The 14,846-nt window shown below is 32.4% G+C and overlaps 3 protein-coding genes across 4 annotated transcripts; 1 reads left to right on the plus strand and 2 right to left on the minus strand.

Moving 5' to 3' along the window:
• Positions 1 to 244: 244 nt before the first annotated feature.
• On the minus strand, positions 245 to 5,528 carry LOC135848293 (solute carrier organic anion transporter family member 4C1-like). The gene is made up of 12 exons (XM_065368180.1): positions 5,199 to 5,528; positions 4,912 to 5,100; positions 4,477 to 4,839; positions 4,085 to 4,225; positions 3,836 to 3,964; positions 3,490 to 3,660; positions 3,149 to 3,344; positions 2,921 to 3,068; positions 2,649 to 2,812; positions 1,042 to 1,142; positions 846 to 947; positions 245 to 651 (listed from the first exon to the last, which is right to left on the minus strand). Exons 1-12 carry the CDS (start codon positions 5,311 to 5,313, stop codon positions 527 to 529), a joined length of 1,944 nt encoding a protein of 647 aa, XP_065224252.1. The 5' UTR covers positions 5,314 to 5,528; the 3' UTR covers positions 245 to 526.
• A 542-nt stretch (positions 5,529 to 6,070) lies between these two features.
• On the plus strand, positions 6,071 to 8,903 carry ast (protein asteroid). The gene is made up of 3 exons (XM_065369921.1): positions 6,071 to 6,256; positions 6,346 to 7,175; positions 7,246 to 8,903. Exons 2-3 carry the CDS (start codon positions 6,372 to 6,374, stop codon positions 8,869 to 8,871), a joined length of 2,430 nt encoding a protein of 809 aa, XP_065225993.1. The 5' UTR covers positions 6,071 to 6,256; positions 6,346 to 6,371; the 3' UTR covers positions 8,872 to 8,903.
• On the minus strand, positions 8,630 to 14,843 carry LOC135849471 (uncharacterized). Of its 2 annotated transcripts, XM_065369919.1 has the most exons (23): positions 14,705 to 14,843; positions 14,551 to 14,633; positions 14,117 to 14,471; positions 13,856 to 14,026; positions 13,654 to 13,770; positions 13,440 to 13,564; positions 13,209 to 13,372; positions 12,962 to 13,127; positions 12,720 to 12,841; positions 12,414 to 12,584; positions 12,107 to 12,272; positions 11,650 to 11,796; positions 11,363 to 11,574; positions 11,072 to 11,229; positions 10,847 to 10,989; positions 10,596 to 10,732; positions 10,405 to 10,498; positions 10,148 to 10,324; positions 9,878 to 10,073; positions 9,635 to 9,782; positions 9,340 to 9,540; positions 9,127 to 9,242; positions 8,630 to 9,039 (listed from the first exon to the last, which is right to left on the minus strand). In XM_065369919.1, the coding sequence occupies exons 1-23, from the start codon at positions 14,787 to 14,789 to the stop codon at positions 8,915 to 8,917; spliced, it is 3,579 nt and encodes a 1,192-aa protein (XP_065225991.1). In that variant the 5' UTR covers positions 14,790 to 14,843; the 3' UTR covers positions 8,630 to 8,914. The 2 variants fall into 2 exon arrangements, 1 of the variants encoding a protein (XP_065225991.1); XR_010559547.1 differs by lacking the exons at positions 8,630 to 9,039; positions 9,127 to 9,242; positions 9,878 to 10,073 and having other exon boundaries at positions 9,404 to 9,540; positions 9,635 to 9,724.
• Between the last annotated feature and the right edge of the window lie 3 nt (positions 14,844 to 14,846).

Here is a 14,846-nt window from a genome sequence, read left to right on the forward strand (position 1 = left end):
GGTACATATTTTGAAATGAGTTTTCGGGGATTTATTTTTAGATATTCGATAGAAAAATCCATTGCAGCTAGTTTCAAGACTATTTTTGTAGTTCTGCTGCAGGGAAGGTGAGAGGGCATGGAAGAGTTATTGAGCTCAAATCCTTAAAAAAACGTTTCCTAGATCAATAGGTAGGTATATGTACAGATACAGACTGTAGGTGTAACTTGGCACTAAAATTAGGAGAAAAAAATCCAAATTCAAATTGCTAATAAAAAATTTATTTTAGTTTCTAAACCACTACTAAAAAGTACCTACTCGTATTTCAAATCACAAAAAAATTAATTTGTCCATTTTTTGGTGTAATTCAACAACTTCGAACGTTGTCGTTTGGGTAAAGTTATAAGCCAAACTTGATCAAAACTTCAATTACCCGCGTATGCCAATTAAATATCTAATGTGAAAAATTATTTAGCAAATTGGATGCAATTTTTTTACATGCTCGAAATTTTATGTCTTAAGGTAGGTATTAAAGGAACGCTCAGTTTCACATTTTTTTGTCCAAAGTTTGTAATTTGTATTTATTCATCTGTAATTCTTCATCGTACATCTTCAAATCTTTTGCATAGTACCATAAAAATGTTTCCAGGATAATGTTCATGATAAGGCCACCTATAAATTTAAAGCACATCAAGTATAGTTTCTTTTTGCTCAGATATGAAATAGGTACGTGCTTACACCTAAGAAGAAAGTAGATAAGCAGTTAACTAGGTAAGCACGAGGTACAGCTAGGTATACTTTTACATTAAGTATCTACATGAATAGGTACCTATTTATTCGTATTTTTGTAAGTCCAATAGACTTACCTATGACGAATGCATGTACTACGAATCTCAATTTGGTTAAATCGTAAATCAGACAATGTCCTCTCCCATGATTGGTAGTTTCAAACAGCACGCAAGACTGATCTGCATTAAGCAAGAAAGAATCTCAATTAGGTAACTAGGTACGAGTAAATAACCTAGAAAACTAGAATGGTAAACTTTTTTTCCCATCGCTAACCTATTAAAGATCCGTAAATTATTGAAGATAGGAGACCAAACAAAGCTGGAAAAAATTTTCGTATACCATAATGTAAAGATTTATCTTCTTCGTCGGCAATTCTGTAAAAATGTGATATGATCATATGATGCAATATGCCTTCATTGTTAACCCCCCGACCCCAACATGGTGACAATTGTCATAAACTGGTTTCTTGTTGCGATCGCTCCGCAGGAACGTGTGATAGGGTAGTAATGACTCCTGGTACACATGCGTGTATGTTCTGCGGTTCATTTGCCGTGTGGAGAAGGTTGCCTACTTTTTTATTTTAAGGGCAGGGATGAGGCCCCGAACGATTTTTTTTCGGGTTCCGGGGCTTGGGCTTTCAATCAAAAATTTCTTAGGTCTTGGGCTTAGATTGGGGCCCAGGAAACTTTGGGTTTGGGTTTCAGGGCTCAGTGTCCAGGGCTTGAATGAAGTGTTCAGGGCTTTCCGGGGCTTTTTGGGACTTGAAAGTTGAAATTGCAATTTTAGTGAAAAATAAAGTAAAATCCTATTTGATTTTCTGTTGAAAAAAAAAAAAAAACATTTTAAGCGCAGATTCCGATTGCTTTTTAAAAAATTATTTGAATGGAACTGTTTTTTTCAATCAGAATTTTTTTTTTGGAATTTTTAATTATTGTCCAAATTTTTCATATTTATTTTCAAGTATCATTTTTCAAAGAACAATGAATTACCTACAGAATATAAATACTGTACCAAAAACCCCTCGAAATATTGAAACTTTTTGCTGATGTTCTGAATTTTTTTTTTGAAAATCATCTTTTTTGACTATTCAGAGTTGAGTTGAGATGCACTGAACGGTAATTACAATAGAAATTTACAAAATGCACACAAGCCCCGAAAAGCTCTGATCGCACAGTTTGGGTTTTGGGGCTCAGCTTCTGGGCTTGGGAATATAAATAATGTACCAAAAACCCCCTTGAAAGTTAAAATATTAAACTTTTTGCTGAAGTTGTAAATTTTTTTTTGAAAATCATCTTTTTTGACTTTTGAGATGCGCAGAACGGTAATTACACTAGAAATTTACAATTACAAGCCCCAAAAAGCCCCGAAAAGCCCTGATCACAGTTTGGATTTCGGGGCTCACGTTCTGGGCTTGGTATTCAGAGGAAAAGGTTTCGGGCTTTGTGCCAGGGCTTTGTACGTTACAGTTTTTAAGGTTTTGGGGTTTGGACATTCGGGCTTCAAGGAAATAATCAGGGCTTTTTTGGGTTTCGGGTCTTGGTCCTGGGCCGGGCTTCATCCCTGATTGAAATGCCCGAAAAATTGTAGGTTCTAATCAAACATCAAAAAAGGTTGAGATAGGTATTGAGAGAAAACGATCATTTTGCAAGTGAGAGGAGAGAATTGGAGAAATTGATCACCATATTTACTACACTTTTATGAAGTAATTTGGTAGCATTAAAGAACAATATTCTTGAGCAAATATTTTTGGAGATCACAGGTAAGTATGTAGCCTACAATATGCACAATTGCACATCCTTGATGAGGTTTGTTTTGTTAATGTTAATTAGGCTGATAAATACCTATAAATTGATGAAAAAAATAATAACAAACAAAAATACCTGTAGCGAAGAACTGTGTGGCTGAAGCGGATAGGATTGAGAAGGCAAGATTTCAATACAGCAGTCACGATTAAAAATAGAATCACAGCTGATTTGCAATCAGTTGGACATAATCCTTCAGTTACAGATCCAAAATCAGGTACACAGCTGCAATTAATATGGACCTAAAATCAAACTTAGAATGCAATTATCCATCTTCGGGAAAGTTACTTCATTTACATATAGGTACATATTATGTTCTTAATTTTTTTTAAAGAAAACTGTAGAGGTACCTTGCTATCTTGCTCGTTTGATGTAGGAGAGCACCCAGCATGACAGGATGAGTAAAAAAGTAATTCATATTTTACATTACATACTGGCGAATGTTTCATTTTCTGAGTACACGCGTAATTAATATTACACTCGGTTGTCAAATTTAAACTGTTTGTTTATAAAATCATTTCAAAAATTTTGGGATAGCGCTTTATTTAATAGATATAGGTATCTAAGGAGGTACCTACCTGTTATCTTGCACCCAGTTTCCTTGAATCTTTGGTTGGGTACAGGAGATAAAAATGAAAGACGCTTGAACGCAAACTTCTATAAACTTGACGATTATAAAGTATTTTATCAATGTCCTCGCTTTAGGCTTATATCTAGAAATACCAATTCCAGTTAACAGTTTACTAGCTGACCCTTCGATAAGATTCTCAACAGCTATCGAACATAAAATGAATAATTAGATAGGGACCTAACTGAGTAACATAAAAACTAATCTAAAAGTATATATGTACCCAAGTAATTAAGTGTTGCAAAGTATATAAATCGTGTATTCAATATTCATGTGCAAAGGTATTTTTACCTAAGAAGAAACTGCTCAACGAAGCGCTTAAACCGTATTGGGATTCTAAATATTTAGGTAAAAATAATTCATATCCAGAATATGCTATTTGAGCCGCCACTGCTCCCAAGATATCCAAAACTGCGATTTTATTTCCGAGAACTCTTTTAAACGAAGTATAAAAATCAGAAACTGAAAAAAGAATAATCTCATTCTACATAATTACATTACCTATCTATATAACTTCTTTGAAATTTTAGTTTAGTGTTCCTGCGTCGCAATAATTTATTTTGGTAGGTACCATACTTGAATCAGATTCAGACCATCAAACCCACAAAAAATTCAATAGTGCCAAAACTTGTCCTACCTGATATTTCATTATTGTTATTTCGTGGATGGACATTCATTTTTTTTGATTCTGCTGCAGCCAGACGTTTCGGAAAAAGTGATATCATCACAGAAAGAACAATACATAAAACAGATATTGGAATCCAACCTACAAAGAAATTAGCAGATTAGGATTAGATACCTATCGTAGATACAGCTATTTCATGTGAGAAAGTTTAAAAACGAGAAATAAGCAATACCTAAGTAGAGATTATAGGTAGGTACTAACCAAGCCACCACGCTCCTATCCACTGATGACTTTTGTTCGTATAATTCGACGATTCAGTTGGAAAAACGTATACTTTGAGGGTATAAAATGAAATTAAGTAACCCAGTGGACGCCCTAAACCTCCTACAGTACTGACAATGGCTGCAACAAAAATAAATCCCTTAAGTGGGTAAAGTAATATTCAACGTAGGTATCTTAAGTTCAGCTTTATCTATCATTTTTTAAAAACCTCTCTCACGATTTGTTAGCTTTTCTTTCCAAAGATTGATTTTCTTATATTTTTTCTCAAATATAAGCTGGCTATTTTGTTTTTTTGAGGCAAAAAATAGTGAATTAACTTGTCTTCTAAAAGCATAGGTGCCGCATATTTATTTAAATTTTGCAATACGTACCATACAATACAGGAAACGAATTTTTCCGAGTATTATGATCTAGATAAGTTAATCCGGAGTTTTTCACAATAGCTCTTCCCATTCCAGTCATCAATTGAGCAACGATAAAAAAGTAAAAAGAGTACATCGTCAAATTGAAATTTGTTTCAAACCACGTTCCATTACTGTTTTCATGAGCACTACTCTGCGATTTATTCAAAGTCTTGGTATCGATAAAATGAGGTACGATTCTTACTAGACTGAAAATCCCACTGATTAATAGAGCTGTGGAAATCCAACGAATTTTATTTCCTTTGCCGATAAAGTACCCTAGAGAAATACTTGTCACTAGGTATCCGAGTTCAAACGTTGATTTCAGTATTCCTACAACATTTTTCAATTTTTATATGTAGTAAAATTCTGGATTGAAATGATACGAAATTAAATTCAAGTTACCCAACATCGTCGCCGACATTTCGAAATTTTTCTCTATGCTGCTCAACGTGCCGAAGAAGTAAGAGGATTGTGTAAGATCTGCAACCGAAACTAAGGAGTACACGCAGATATACCATTTGTAACTGGAAAATACTTGTAACCGGTTAGGTCGATGAAATGCGATTCCAGATTTTAGTAAATTTTGTTGTTCTGAAATAATAATACAGAAATAACCGTAAAATTAAAAAAAAATGAATTATACATAAATAAACATGTTCCAAGTTAGAATATTTCAACCATATTTAAACCTTCTGAATTAGTCGATAGGAATTTGTTTTCTTCATTTTTCTCAGTTGGAATACTCTTGTCTGTAAGAATAATTCTTCCTTTTTCTTCTTCATTTCCGTCGATTGCATTTTTCATAATTGGAGCACTTTTAGTTCACTTTTGTACAACATAGCCTGCTTAGGTCGTACTATTGTAGGTAACTAGTAAGTAGGTCTAGGTACTAATTTAGATATCAGAGAAACACTTTTTTTGAAATGATAGCAGAGCAGCTGAGAAAATAAATTTACAATGTAATATAATAATTATTTCATTTTTGCGCTCCTATAAAAATAAGTTTCTGCTGAGTTACCATGCCCATCTATTGAGTAATAAAAAAAAGTGCTTTCAACATGATAAGCCGGTAGGTACTTTTCCGATATTTATTAGTTAGGTACCAAAAAGTACCACAAATAAAGTGACCTTAGATAAGTTTTATCATCGCTCGAGTTTTCAACAATTTCTTTGCGAATTGTGAAAGTGAAAATAAAAATATTACATTAAAAAAAAGTTGATAGGTATTAGATAATGGCTACGAGATTGCACAATTGTTTGAAATGAAAATGAAAATTCAAAATATGCACTTCTTGAGAAAAATGTGTTTTTCAAGCAGCGTTTTATTTTGAATTTTGCACACGGTTTGGAAAATTGTCTCATTCATTCTAAAAATGACGAGGAAAAGTTACAAAATAAAAATGAGCTTGATAATTATTGATATTGCTCCTGCGACTCTGAAGTTAGGCAAATATATCGTCGTGAGCCTGAAAATAAGATCGATTTACCAACAACACGAGATATCGATATCGACGATATCGAGTCGTATCGAGTCGACTATCGCAGTATCGCTTCGACTTCGACAACTTGTTTATGTTTACTGATAACCGGTGCTGAACTGATAACAAAAATCAAATTTTGAGTTTTTGAACCCTTTTTTTCAAAAATTCTTTTCCTTCCTTGTTTTGCAGTGTTAAAAAATGTAATAGAATAATTGAAGATTTGAGCGATTAATTCTGTGTCGCATACCACTTTCAAAACTTCCCAAGTAAGTGAATGAAAAAAGCACTATAATTTTCTCCATAACTTCATCACGTGCAATGAAAACAATCATTGATATTTTATATGTTTCTACAGTCAACTCCTATTGGTAATTCTCCAGCATGGGAATATTCGGCCTTACATCCTACGTATCAGAACATGCATCGGAGCTCCTCAAACCGCACAAACTGCACGATTGTTCGGTATTAATTGACGGATATGCGGCGGCATCGATAATCTACAGTCATTACACCAAGTGTACCCACGCTTTCGGCGGAGACTACGATAAATTTGCAAATAGTGTTATCGAATTCGTGGATATTTTGAAAAAATGCAACATTTACGCGTGTTTCGTATTCGACGGAGGTTACGAGAAACGTAAACTGAAAACGGTAATTGACCGATTAAAATTGAATATCGCTATTTGCAGCCAATTCAAGAATAAATACCGAGAAAGTAAATGTTTCCCTTTACTATTACGCGATGTATTTAAAGATATATTGCGAAGTATTAACGTACCTGTGATACAATGCGATTTCGAAGCTGATCAAGAGCTAGTAGTGTTAGCTCGTACTTTGAATTGTCCCGTGATTAGTAACGATTCTGATTTTTATGTTAGCAACGTTGCGTATATTCCTTTTTTCAGTATAGAATTCAAAGCTTATCGATTGAGTAAAAAGATCAAAGATAAATATTACATTCCTTGTTCGATGTATCATGTTGACGATTTGTTGAATAAGTTCGAAGGATTACCAGATAAATCACTTTTACCTTTGATGTCTTGCGCTTTGGGTAACGATTATATTCCTCCGCATACTTTCAAGAATTTCTTACGCATTTCGTATTCTTCGAAGTTACCAAAAAGGATGGAAAAGATTTTATATTGGTTGAGAGGAGTTATATTTGCTGATATGGCCATAGAAGAGGTGAGTTGTAAAGAAATATCAATAATTCTCATTTCCGATTATTGTAAATAATTACGGTATTATTTTCCAGCTTGTATCGTGTGCTCCAAAAAAACTCAAAGGTGGTTACCGCAAACTAATCAAACAATTGCTGACCGAATTCAACAGTCCATCTAGTCAATTACTGGAACATATCCCCGATGCGTTTCATATAAACTGTGAACTAGCAGATGTTATGAATAATTTAAGTATCAACGACGATAACGAAGATACCAGTCAGAATATATCGCATACCGAATTTGAAATGACTCCGGTGGTTGAAAAAGATCTAATGGTTGGTGTAGGAGAAGACAGCTTTCTTTTAGAAAACAACGACGAAATTGAGATTATCGACAGTTGTGAGTACGAAATCGAGGATGAAAACGATGAACATGAAATCGAAGCAGATAGTTCTATAAATACGTCAAATGTTCTCGACTCGTCTACAATTTCAACAAATCCTACTCCTACGATCAATTTACCAGAATGGGTTGTACGTAAATTTCGTCTCGGATTATTATCGCCGACGGTTATGAATATTCACACCTTCAAGCGAATAATTATTCAGTCTCAGAGTGAAGATTATCACAGTCCTCCTTCCCATTTAATCATTACTCCTATTTTACAAATAATTATCGCTATCGTTTTGGGCAAGAAGGGATCCTGCGAAGTGAAATGTCACGCTCGTCTTCGAAGTACCGTTGCTGGGATTTATAAACTAACCCCGGTTTTCTCTTTCGATTGCGATTTAGAAGTTCCATCGCTGGAAGAGGTCGCAAATTTGAGCGATACCGACAAACAAACGATTCTTTTGAAATGTTTGAATATCGACGAAAACTTGAGTTGCTTCCCGAATGAATGGAAAATATTTATGATCGCGGTATTTTATTGGCTCAAGAACAGTAGTAATCTGAATCAAACGCATATTCGTTCTGTTATTCTCTCTCTGATTTACCTGAGCATCATCGATAAAAAAATTGGATCCGTGAGAACGCAGCAAGAACTCAACAGATTAAATAATGTCGAGAAAAAAAAGAAAACTGAAGCAGCAAATGAGCCATTAAATGACTCGGAGCAGCGTACAGAAACGGAAAATACACCGTGTTTCGACTACTTAAACAATTCTCAATTGATCGATATTTCAGAAATTGTAAACTTGGTATCTGGAAAGGATTGCATTACGGCGGCTAATGCTCTGTTACATTATCATCATTTGGATAGCAGCTTGATGCAAAACCGTAAAAATTTCAATACTAAATTAGTTCATTGTTACGCTCAACTTCAACATTGTCTGCAAGCTGTTGGTTTATTAAACGCGGTGCTCGATTTTCCATTTGCTCCTTGTATGGTACATAATGCTTTTTCTGGCACTTTTTTGTATAATTTTTATACCGATATGAGTAAGAGGAAATTAGCCGATGGGTATATAACCAGAACTTTATTATCAAAGGCTACCGATATAATTGTATTATACAAATACTTGATGAAAACTGTTACTTGTTCTACGTCCAGCATCAAAGATACCGGATGCAGTAATTCGGAGAAGAAAAAAAAGAAGTCTCGAGGGAAAAATATTATGAAACCGTCATCGACAGAAAATGAAGTAGAGAAAGAAGAATCTTTTATCGACGCTGAAAATATATACTCGATGCTTTCGCTCAATGATTGTAATGGTTAAATTGAATCATTAAAATTTCATTTTTTTAAAAACCGGTTTCATTTTATATGATTGTATTGTACATCATTTTTATTTTTAATCTGTTACGTTCCAAGGTATTTTTATATATTTGCCATTTTTTCTGCGCTTCTTCTTGTTTTTTTTCTAGATCTTGAAATTTGAACTGACCTAGAATATAAATAAATTTTAATGCCTACCTATAGTTTCGATGGTATTATAATTATAAAATTGTGAATTTCTGAAAAATTATCTTACTCAAAGTGTTAACATAATCTCGAATTCGTTGAATATCATTTTCTTTATCGGCCATTTCACTGACTAATTTTTTCACGAAGATCAAATACTCAGTCTCTGTAAGTTCCAAATTTAGTCTGCAAAAGAAAGGGTATAGGTACATAAATAAAGCATACATACTATAATAAAGTAAATTTTCATGTCGTTGTAAATTGTTGAAAAATGTCAGCATACTTTCGATTACTTTCTTCGATATACGAGAAAATATCATTTAATGAAGAAAAAACAGATTTTCGTAGTACGTTTGATAGATTACTCAAACGACTTCTGCACAAGGTAATTATTCCATCGCATAAAATTTCTGTATCAACGATAAACAGGAAGATACGTTGATTGAAGCTGGAATTTTCCATTTTCTTGATTTCCTGAGAATACCTTCCGAAAGGTTTTAATAATATGTATATTATTCTTCAATTTATTATTCTGTTTGATTCAATTTATTCAATTGATGAGTTGTATAGATTCTTACCGAAGAAAATCTCTTCCATAATCCTCAGCTGATGAACAAATTTTACAATACTCCAAAGCGTAATATTCTGCATCAATTTTCCACAATGTTCTGTAAGGGTACCAAGTTTGAATATGTTCTTTAACGTGGGACAGATTTTCTGATGAAACTGTCATAAAATTTTGTTGAAAATTGAGTTATAAATTTATTTTTATACTTTTAGTACTTGTGCCTATCTGTATCTATTCACATCAGACTACCTACCCATCATTATTTGCTCTTGTAACAGAGAAATATTTTCATTGGTTGAAAACTGCTTAGCATAAGAAATTTTATTATTGCTCTTTGATAATTTAAGTTTATTGTATAATCTCGGAATTACTGTTATCCCTTCTAAAACGATAGTATCGACGTGAGCAAAAAATGTCAATATATCGTTTAAATCTGGTTTAAATTTGATCTGAAAAATATAATCATCGCAGATTTTTTTTATGTTGATGCAACGCAAACATTCATGATCTCGAGTTTACCTACCTTTCGATTTTCTATTGCCACAAAAATCTTTATTTTTACAAGAGAATCGTCGTCTAAATCAGAAGTTGCGTTGAAATTATGAAGCAGCGATCTTAAAGAATTCATAACGCAACATAGTAAAGCGCATTCCAGCAAAGAGTCGATTTTTTCAACGAATAAGTTCCAAATTTCTTTCATCTGAAATACATGCATGGAATCAATTTGGTAAGAAAATACTTACACGTCTGCTGAGGTTATTTCGGATTCTACTTATTTACTTTAAAAATATGATGGCCAAAGTTGTTGAAAAGAGTTTGGATGGTCGATGCGATGGTATTATAATGATTAATTATTTTTTTCAGACATATCAACCTATGAAAAAAATAAAAATATTTTATCTTTGACGTTTTGCTTTTATGGCTTTTGGCCAGGTATCTAGGTACCTACTGTAGGTACGAAAACTACTCACCTGGTAGCGTAAATTTCTTGTTTGATATCTTCTAAATTCATTTTTGTAATGCGTAAAAAATTAATTGAACAGATTGATTTACAAGCCTCAATTATCTGCTTGTTATAATGTTTATAGTTCTTTATAGAATTCTCCACCTGAAACAGAATACGATTCCGATAACAACTTGAAAACTGTCTCATGAAGTAATATTTACGGCAAGTAGGTAATTTGATTTATGGCGCTAAAATTGTGGGCGAATACCTACTTACGTGTTTCACTTGCTTTAGATAATTCAAAACTGTATCACTTGATTGATCATAATCCCATTGCATTGAATACAAAGTAGGACTTATGTGTTCTGAGCAGAGATCGATTATTTCTAAAAATAAAATATACTCCCCGCTGCTTAAACCTAGTAAATTGAAAATCGTTTTAATAAAATGGGAATTTATTTATTTCTAATTATCTTCCCTATAGATTTAATTGAAGCATACTTGAAATAATTCTATTGTAGCTCATAACTAAATCTTCTACGTCCCCGTACAAAATTAGTATTTGAGCGAATGCGTTGAAAAGTTTATCCAAGTCAGCAGGTAATTTCAGACCAATTTGAATCCAGGATTTTGAATCTTTGATGATTTTCAGAAGTTTTCTAAAGAAATGAATAGGTAAGTATTTATTTTATAGGTGTTAGGTAGGTACTTATTATTATGCTAATAATTGAGTACCTAAGTGAATGTAGATGATGAAAATATTTCAGGTTATGTTTGAATGTACCTACGAACCTATCAATGTTAACTTCCAGTAAACCAGGTTTATAAAAACACTTCGTCACAAGAGGTCTCTTGGTAAGATTTAGAATAGTAGCACTCAAGACTTCGAGCCACTCTTTGTAATTATGAACAATGAATTTATCAGCTGTAAAGATACTTTCTTCAAAATTCAATTTCATTTGAATCAATTTATTATTTGAAATCCAACTGCAATCGCTTACAAGCTATCAAAACAAAAATTATTTCTCGTTACCTACAATAATACAAGTAGGTATAGAGATTTAAAAAAAATTTCTCACTTTGCTTAAAAATTGCAACCTTCTTTTCTTCAGAAATGTACAAGTGACAATATCCAAGCATATCCAATTGCCAATTAATGGTTTGATAGTTTGAAATATGATGCTATTTTTCAATTCTTGAATTTCTTTTAAAATATGATTCGCCAACTGGAATTCAACAAAATAATGTCATTCAATTCAACACTATACACTATACCTATTATGTATGTAAATACTTAAAGCAAAAATATAGTTTTGAAATAACAAAGAATTCTACCTGATTTTTTTTTTGTTCTGTTTTAAATTGAGAATGAATTGAAATTGAAGTCAAAGTAGGTAAAACGACGAAGAAAGATAATTGACATCAGTACTTCACTTTTAACTTTTTGTTTTAAAATACCTACCTATTTTTTTAAATCTCAAACATTTTTTTTTTTTTTTTTTTTTTTACTCGTAATTGTAGATATTTGAACCAAACCTGATCATATTTTTCGACGAAAAGACTTTTCAGTGAATGCAATTTCGAGTAATGATACAACATTCTTAACACGTTCAGTTCGTCTTCCGTGGTGGTTACATAATCGAATGATTTCTCAGCAAATTTTATAATTTTATTGTCGATTTCTTGCATTTTATCTTGAAAGCTGATGAATTGAAGAAAACAATTAATTTGTTCGGTACAATTTCACGACGTAAGAACAGTAAGTTTTCGCATCTTTTTTCAGTCAAGCAAAATATGAGATAGGTAGGTAAGTAGGTACGTAGATAGGTACTAAGAATCTCACCTGTCCGCTGCAGTATACCAATCTGAACACTGAACGTACAGTACTTTGTATTCAATTCTTTTGAAATTATTCAAGTTCGTGGAAAAACACTCTGAGATGTCTCTCAAATTTTCTTTTACTTCAATATGTTGTTCAAAACTGATATGTATCGGGTATCCGTGATTTTGAGAACTATCAATATAGCATCAGACAATAAATATCCTACTTAATAATCATTTGAACGGTACCAATTCATTCCTTAGCTTAGATATAGGTATATGTTCGCTATTGATACATATCAATTTTGATGATCATTCAATAATTTACCAGGTAAATAAATTGATTGTGCTGCATAAATCGAGCAGATCGTTACATCTTTGCATGAATGCTTCAATAGAGTTACAAATTGCTTGAGAAATTTTATTCCAATCCGATATTTCCAAAATTTCCTTTAAAATTGTGAAAGTAGGTATTAAAGCAACAATTTGAGCATGTAAGTAGGTACCTATACATCTACACAGATAGGTACACATTTAGTAAAATTTCGAAAAGAGTTTTAATTTACTCACACATTTAAGCATTTGATTTAGGAGACAACACGTCTTCAGAGATTCCATCACATTTTTCATAGATTCAGTAGTTTCACCCAGCAGAATATTCGCTATTGAAATTTTTTGTCTACAAATATTTATAATTTGTTGGCTAAAGCTCATCAATAAAAGTTTTGTATTTTCGCTGCAACATACAGATGGAGTTAATTCGTTAAAACCATAAAATTACGATAATTTTTTTTTAGAATGCGAAGTAGGTAGGTACCTGGATTGGAAATAGGTGGAGCGTGATAAAACCATATTAATTGTTGAAAATATTTTCGGTAAGAACATCAAAATGTTTTCAATCATTAAAGAATTCATGTTTTCGTGAATTTGTTTTAGGCTTCGTAAATTTTCTATGATAGTTTCAGATTCCTTTGCTTGATCCTATTTCATGGGGTACACAGTTAAATTGGAGTTATGATTTATCTTTATTTTTGAATACAAAACCAACCTCTAATTCCGTTTGAAGTTTGAACAAAAAATTCAAATGTACGGAGTTGTGTGTTTGAAGAATTTCACACAATTTAATGACATTTTCGTCTTTTAGACACTTTGATAGAAGATTCAAATTATTCACTGTTGATAAAAGTAGGTGTGATGAGTGGCATTTTTTTAGGATCTTAATTAAGTCTAGTAGGTACTTTCTGAATAGGTATCTTACACACATTTGTATTCCCAAAAATTTATCAGTGTCAATATGCTGAAATCTTTTACCACATGGAAATCAATTTCATTGTCATAAATTGCGTCATTGATAACACGACACCATCTAACCACAATACCTGCAAAGGTGAAAAAAAATCAGAAATTATCCATATTCAACATGAAAAAGAAATCAGAAAAGCATGTCAAGATAGACAGGCGTACTTTCAAATAAACTTATGATATCATCTGTCCTTATGTAATCATTGATCTCAGTTACTTCAAAAAAACTCAAAGCAGGCAAATAAATTTCACTGATTCCAAAATGTCTGAAATAGGTTTCTGTCAATTCCAATAAAAATTCTTCCAATGTTTTAGTTATTCGTCGTTTAATTCCTAAAAATTACGCAAAAGATAATACATTTTTTTGGATATAGTTTACAAAGGTACCTAGGTAATACATTTATTTTAGAAGAAGAACCTTACTATATGGAATTGATTTCATGTTATAAATCGAAGAAATGAAAACCATCTTCAAAGTAGAAATTAACGTTGCTTGAGCTTGTTGATCAATTTTACCAAAAATAATCAGGTTTGAAAATTCTAAAGATAAATTCTCTTTTTCTTCGTTGATGAGTTTTATAAAATACATTGTATTTTTAGCACATTCTTTCGGTACGATGAAATCTACGTGAATAGTGTTTTCGATGAAAAAAGCGAACAGACTTTCTTGCGCATAAGTCGTCAGAAAATGTTGAATTTTCAATTGAGCGTTTTCATCAAATGAAGGAGACTTTATACCAGCATTATTTAAGACCATTATTGCTTCAATAATATTCACCTACAAAAATGTCAAAAAAATCGTTGAACTGTACGAGTCAAGGGTTGTAAGAAATTTAATTAATTTAATTATTCTATACCAAAGAGGTTAATTTTGTTTCTTCTATGGATATTGTAGAAGGTTTAACTGTTTCAACGACTGATTGTTTCAATAAATAGGCTTCTGAAAAATAAAATCGAGTTACAAAACTGCTTTAGACTTGAATATAAATTTCAAGTGAAAAATTAATTTACTTTTTCTCTCTTTTTCGGAGGATGAACTGGAATCGCTATCTTCGCTATCGGAGACGAAGCTGAAAGTAGGATTGGTTCGATCCATTTCAACAGTCTATCGTATCCTACGAAGTGCAGAATAAAATAATAATGACATAATACA

Source organism: Planococcus citri, chromosome 5 (assembly GCF_950023065.1).
Source record: "Planococcus citri chromosome 5, ihPlaCitr1.1, whole genome shotgun sequence".
Lineage (NCBI taxonomy): Eukaryota > Metazoa > Arthropoda > Insecta > Hemiptera > Pseudococcidae > Planococcus > Planococcus citri.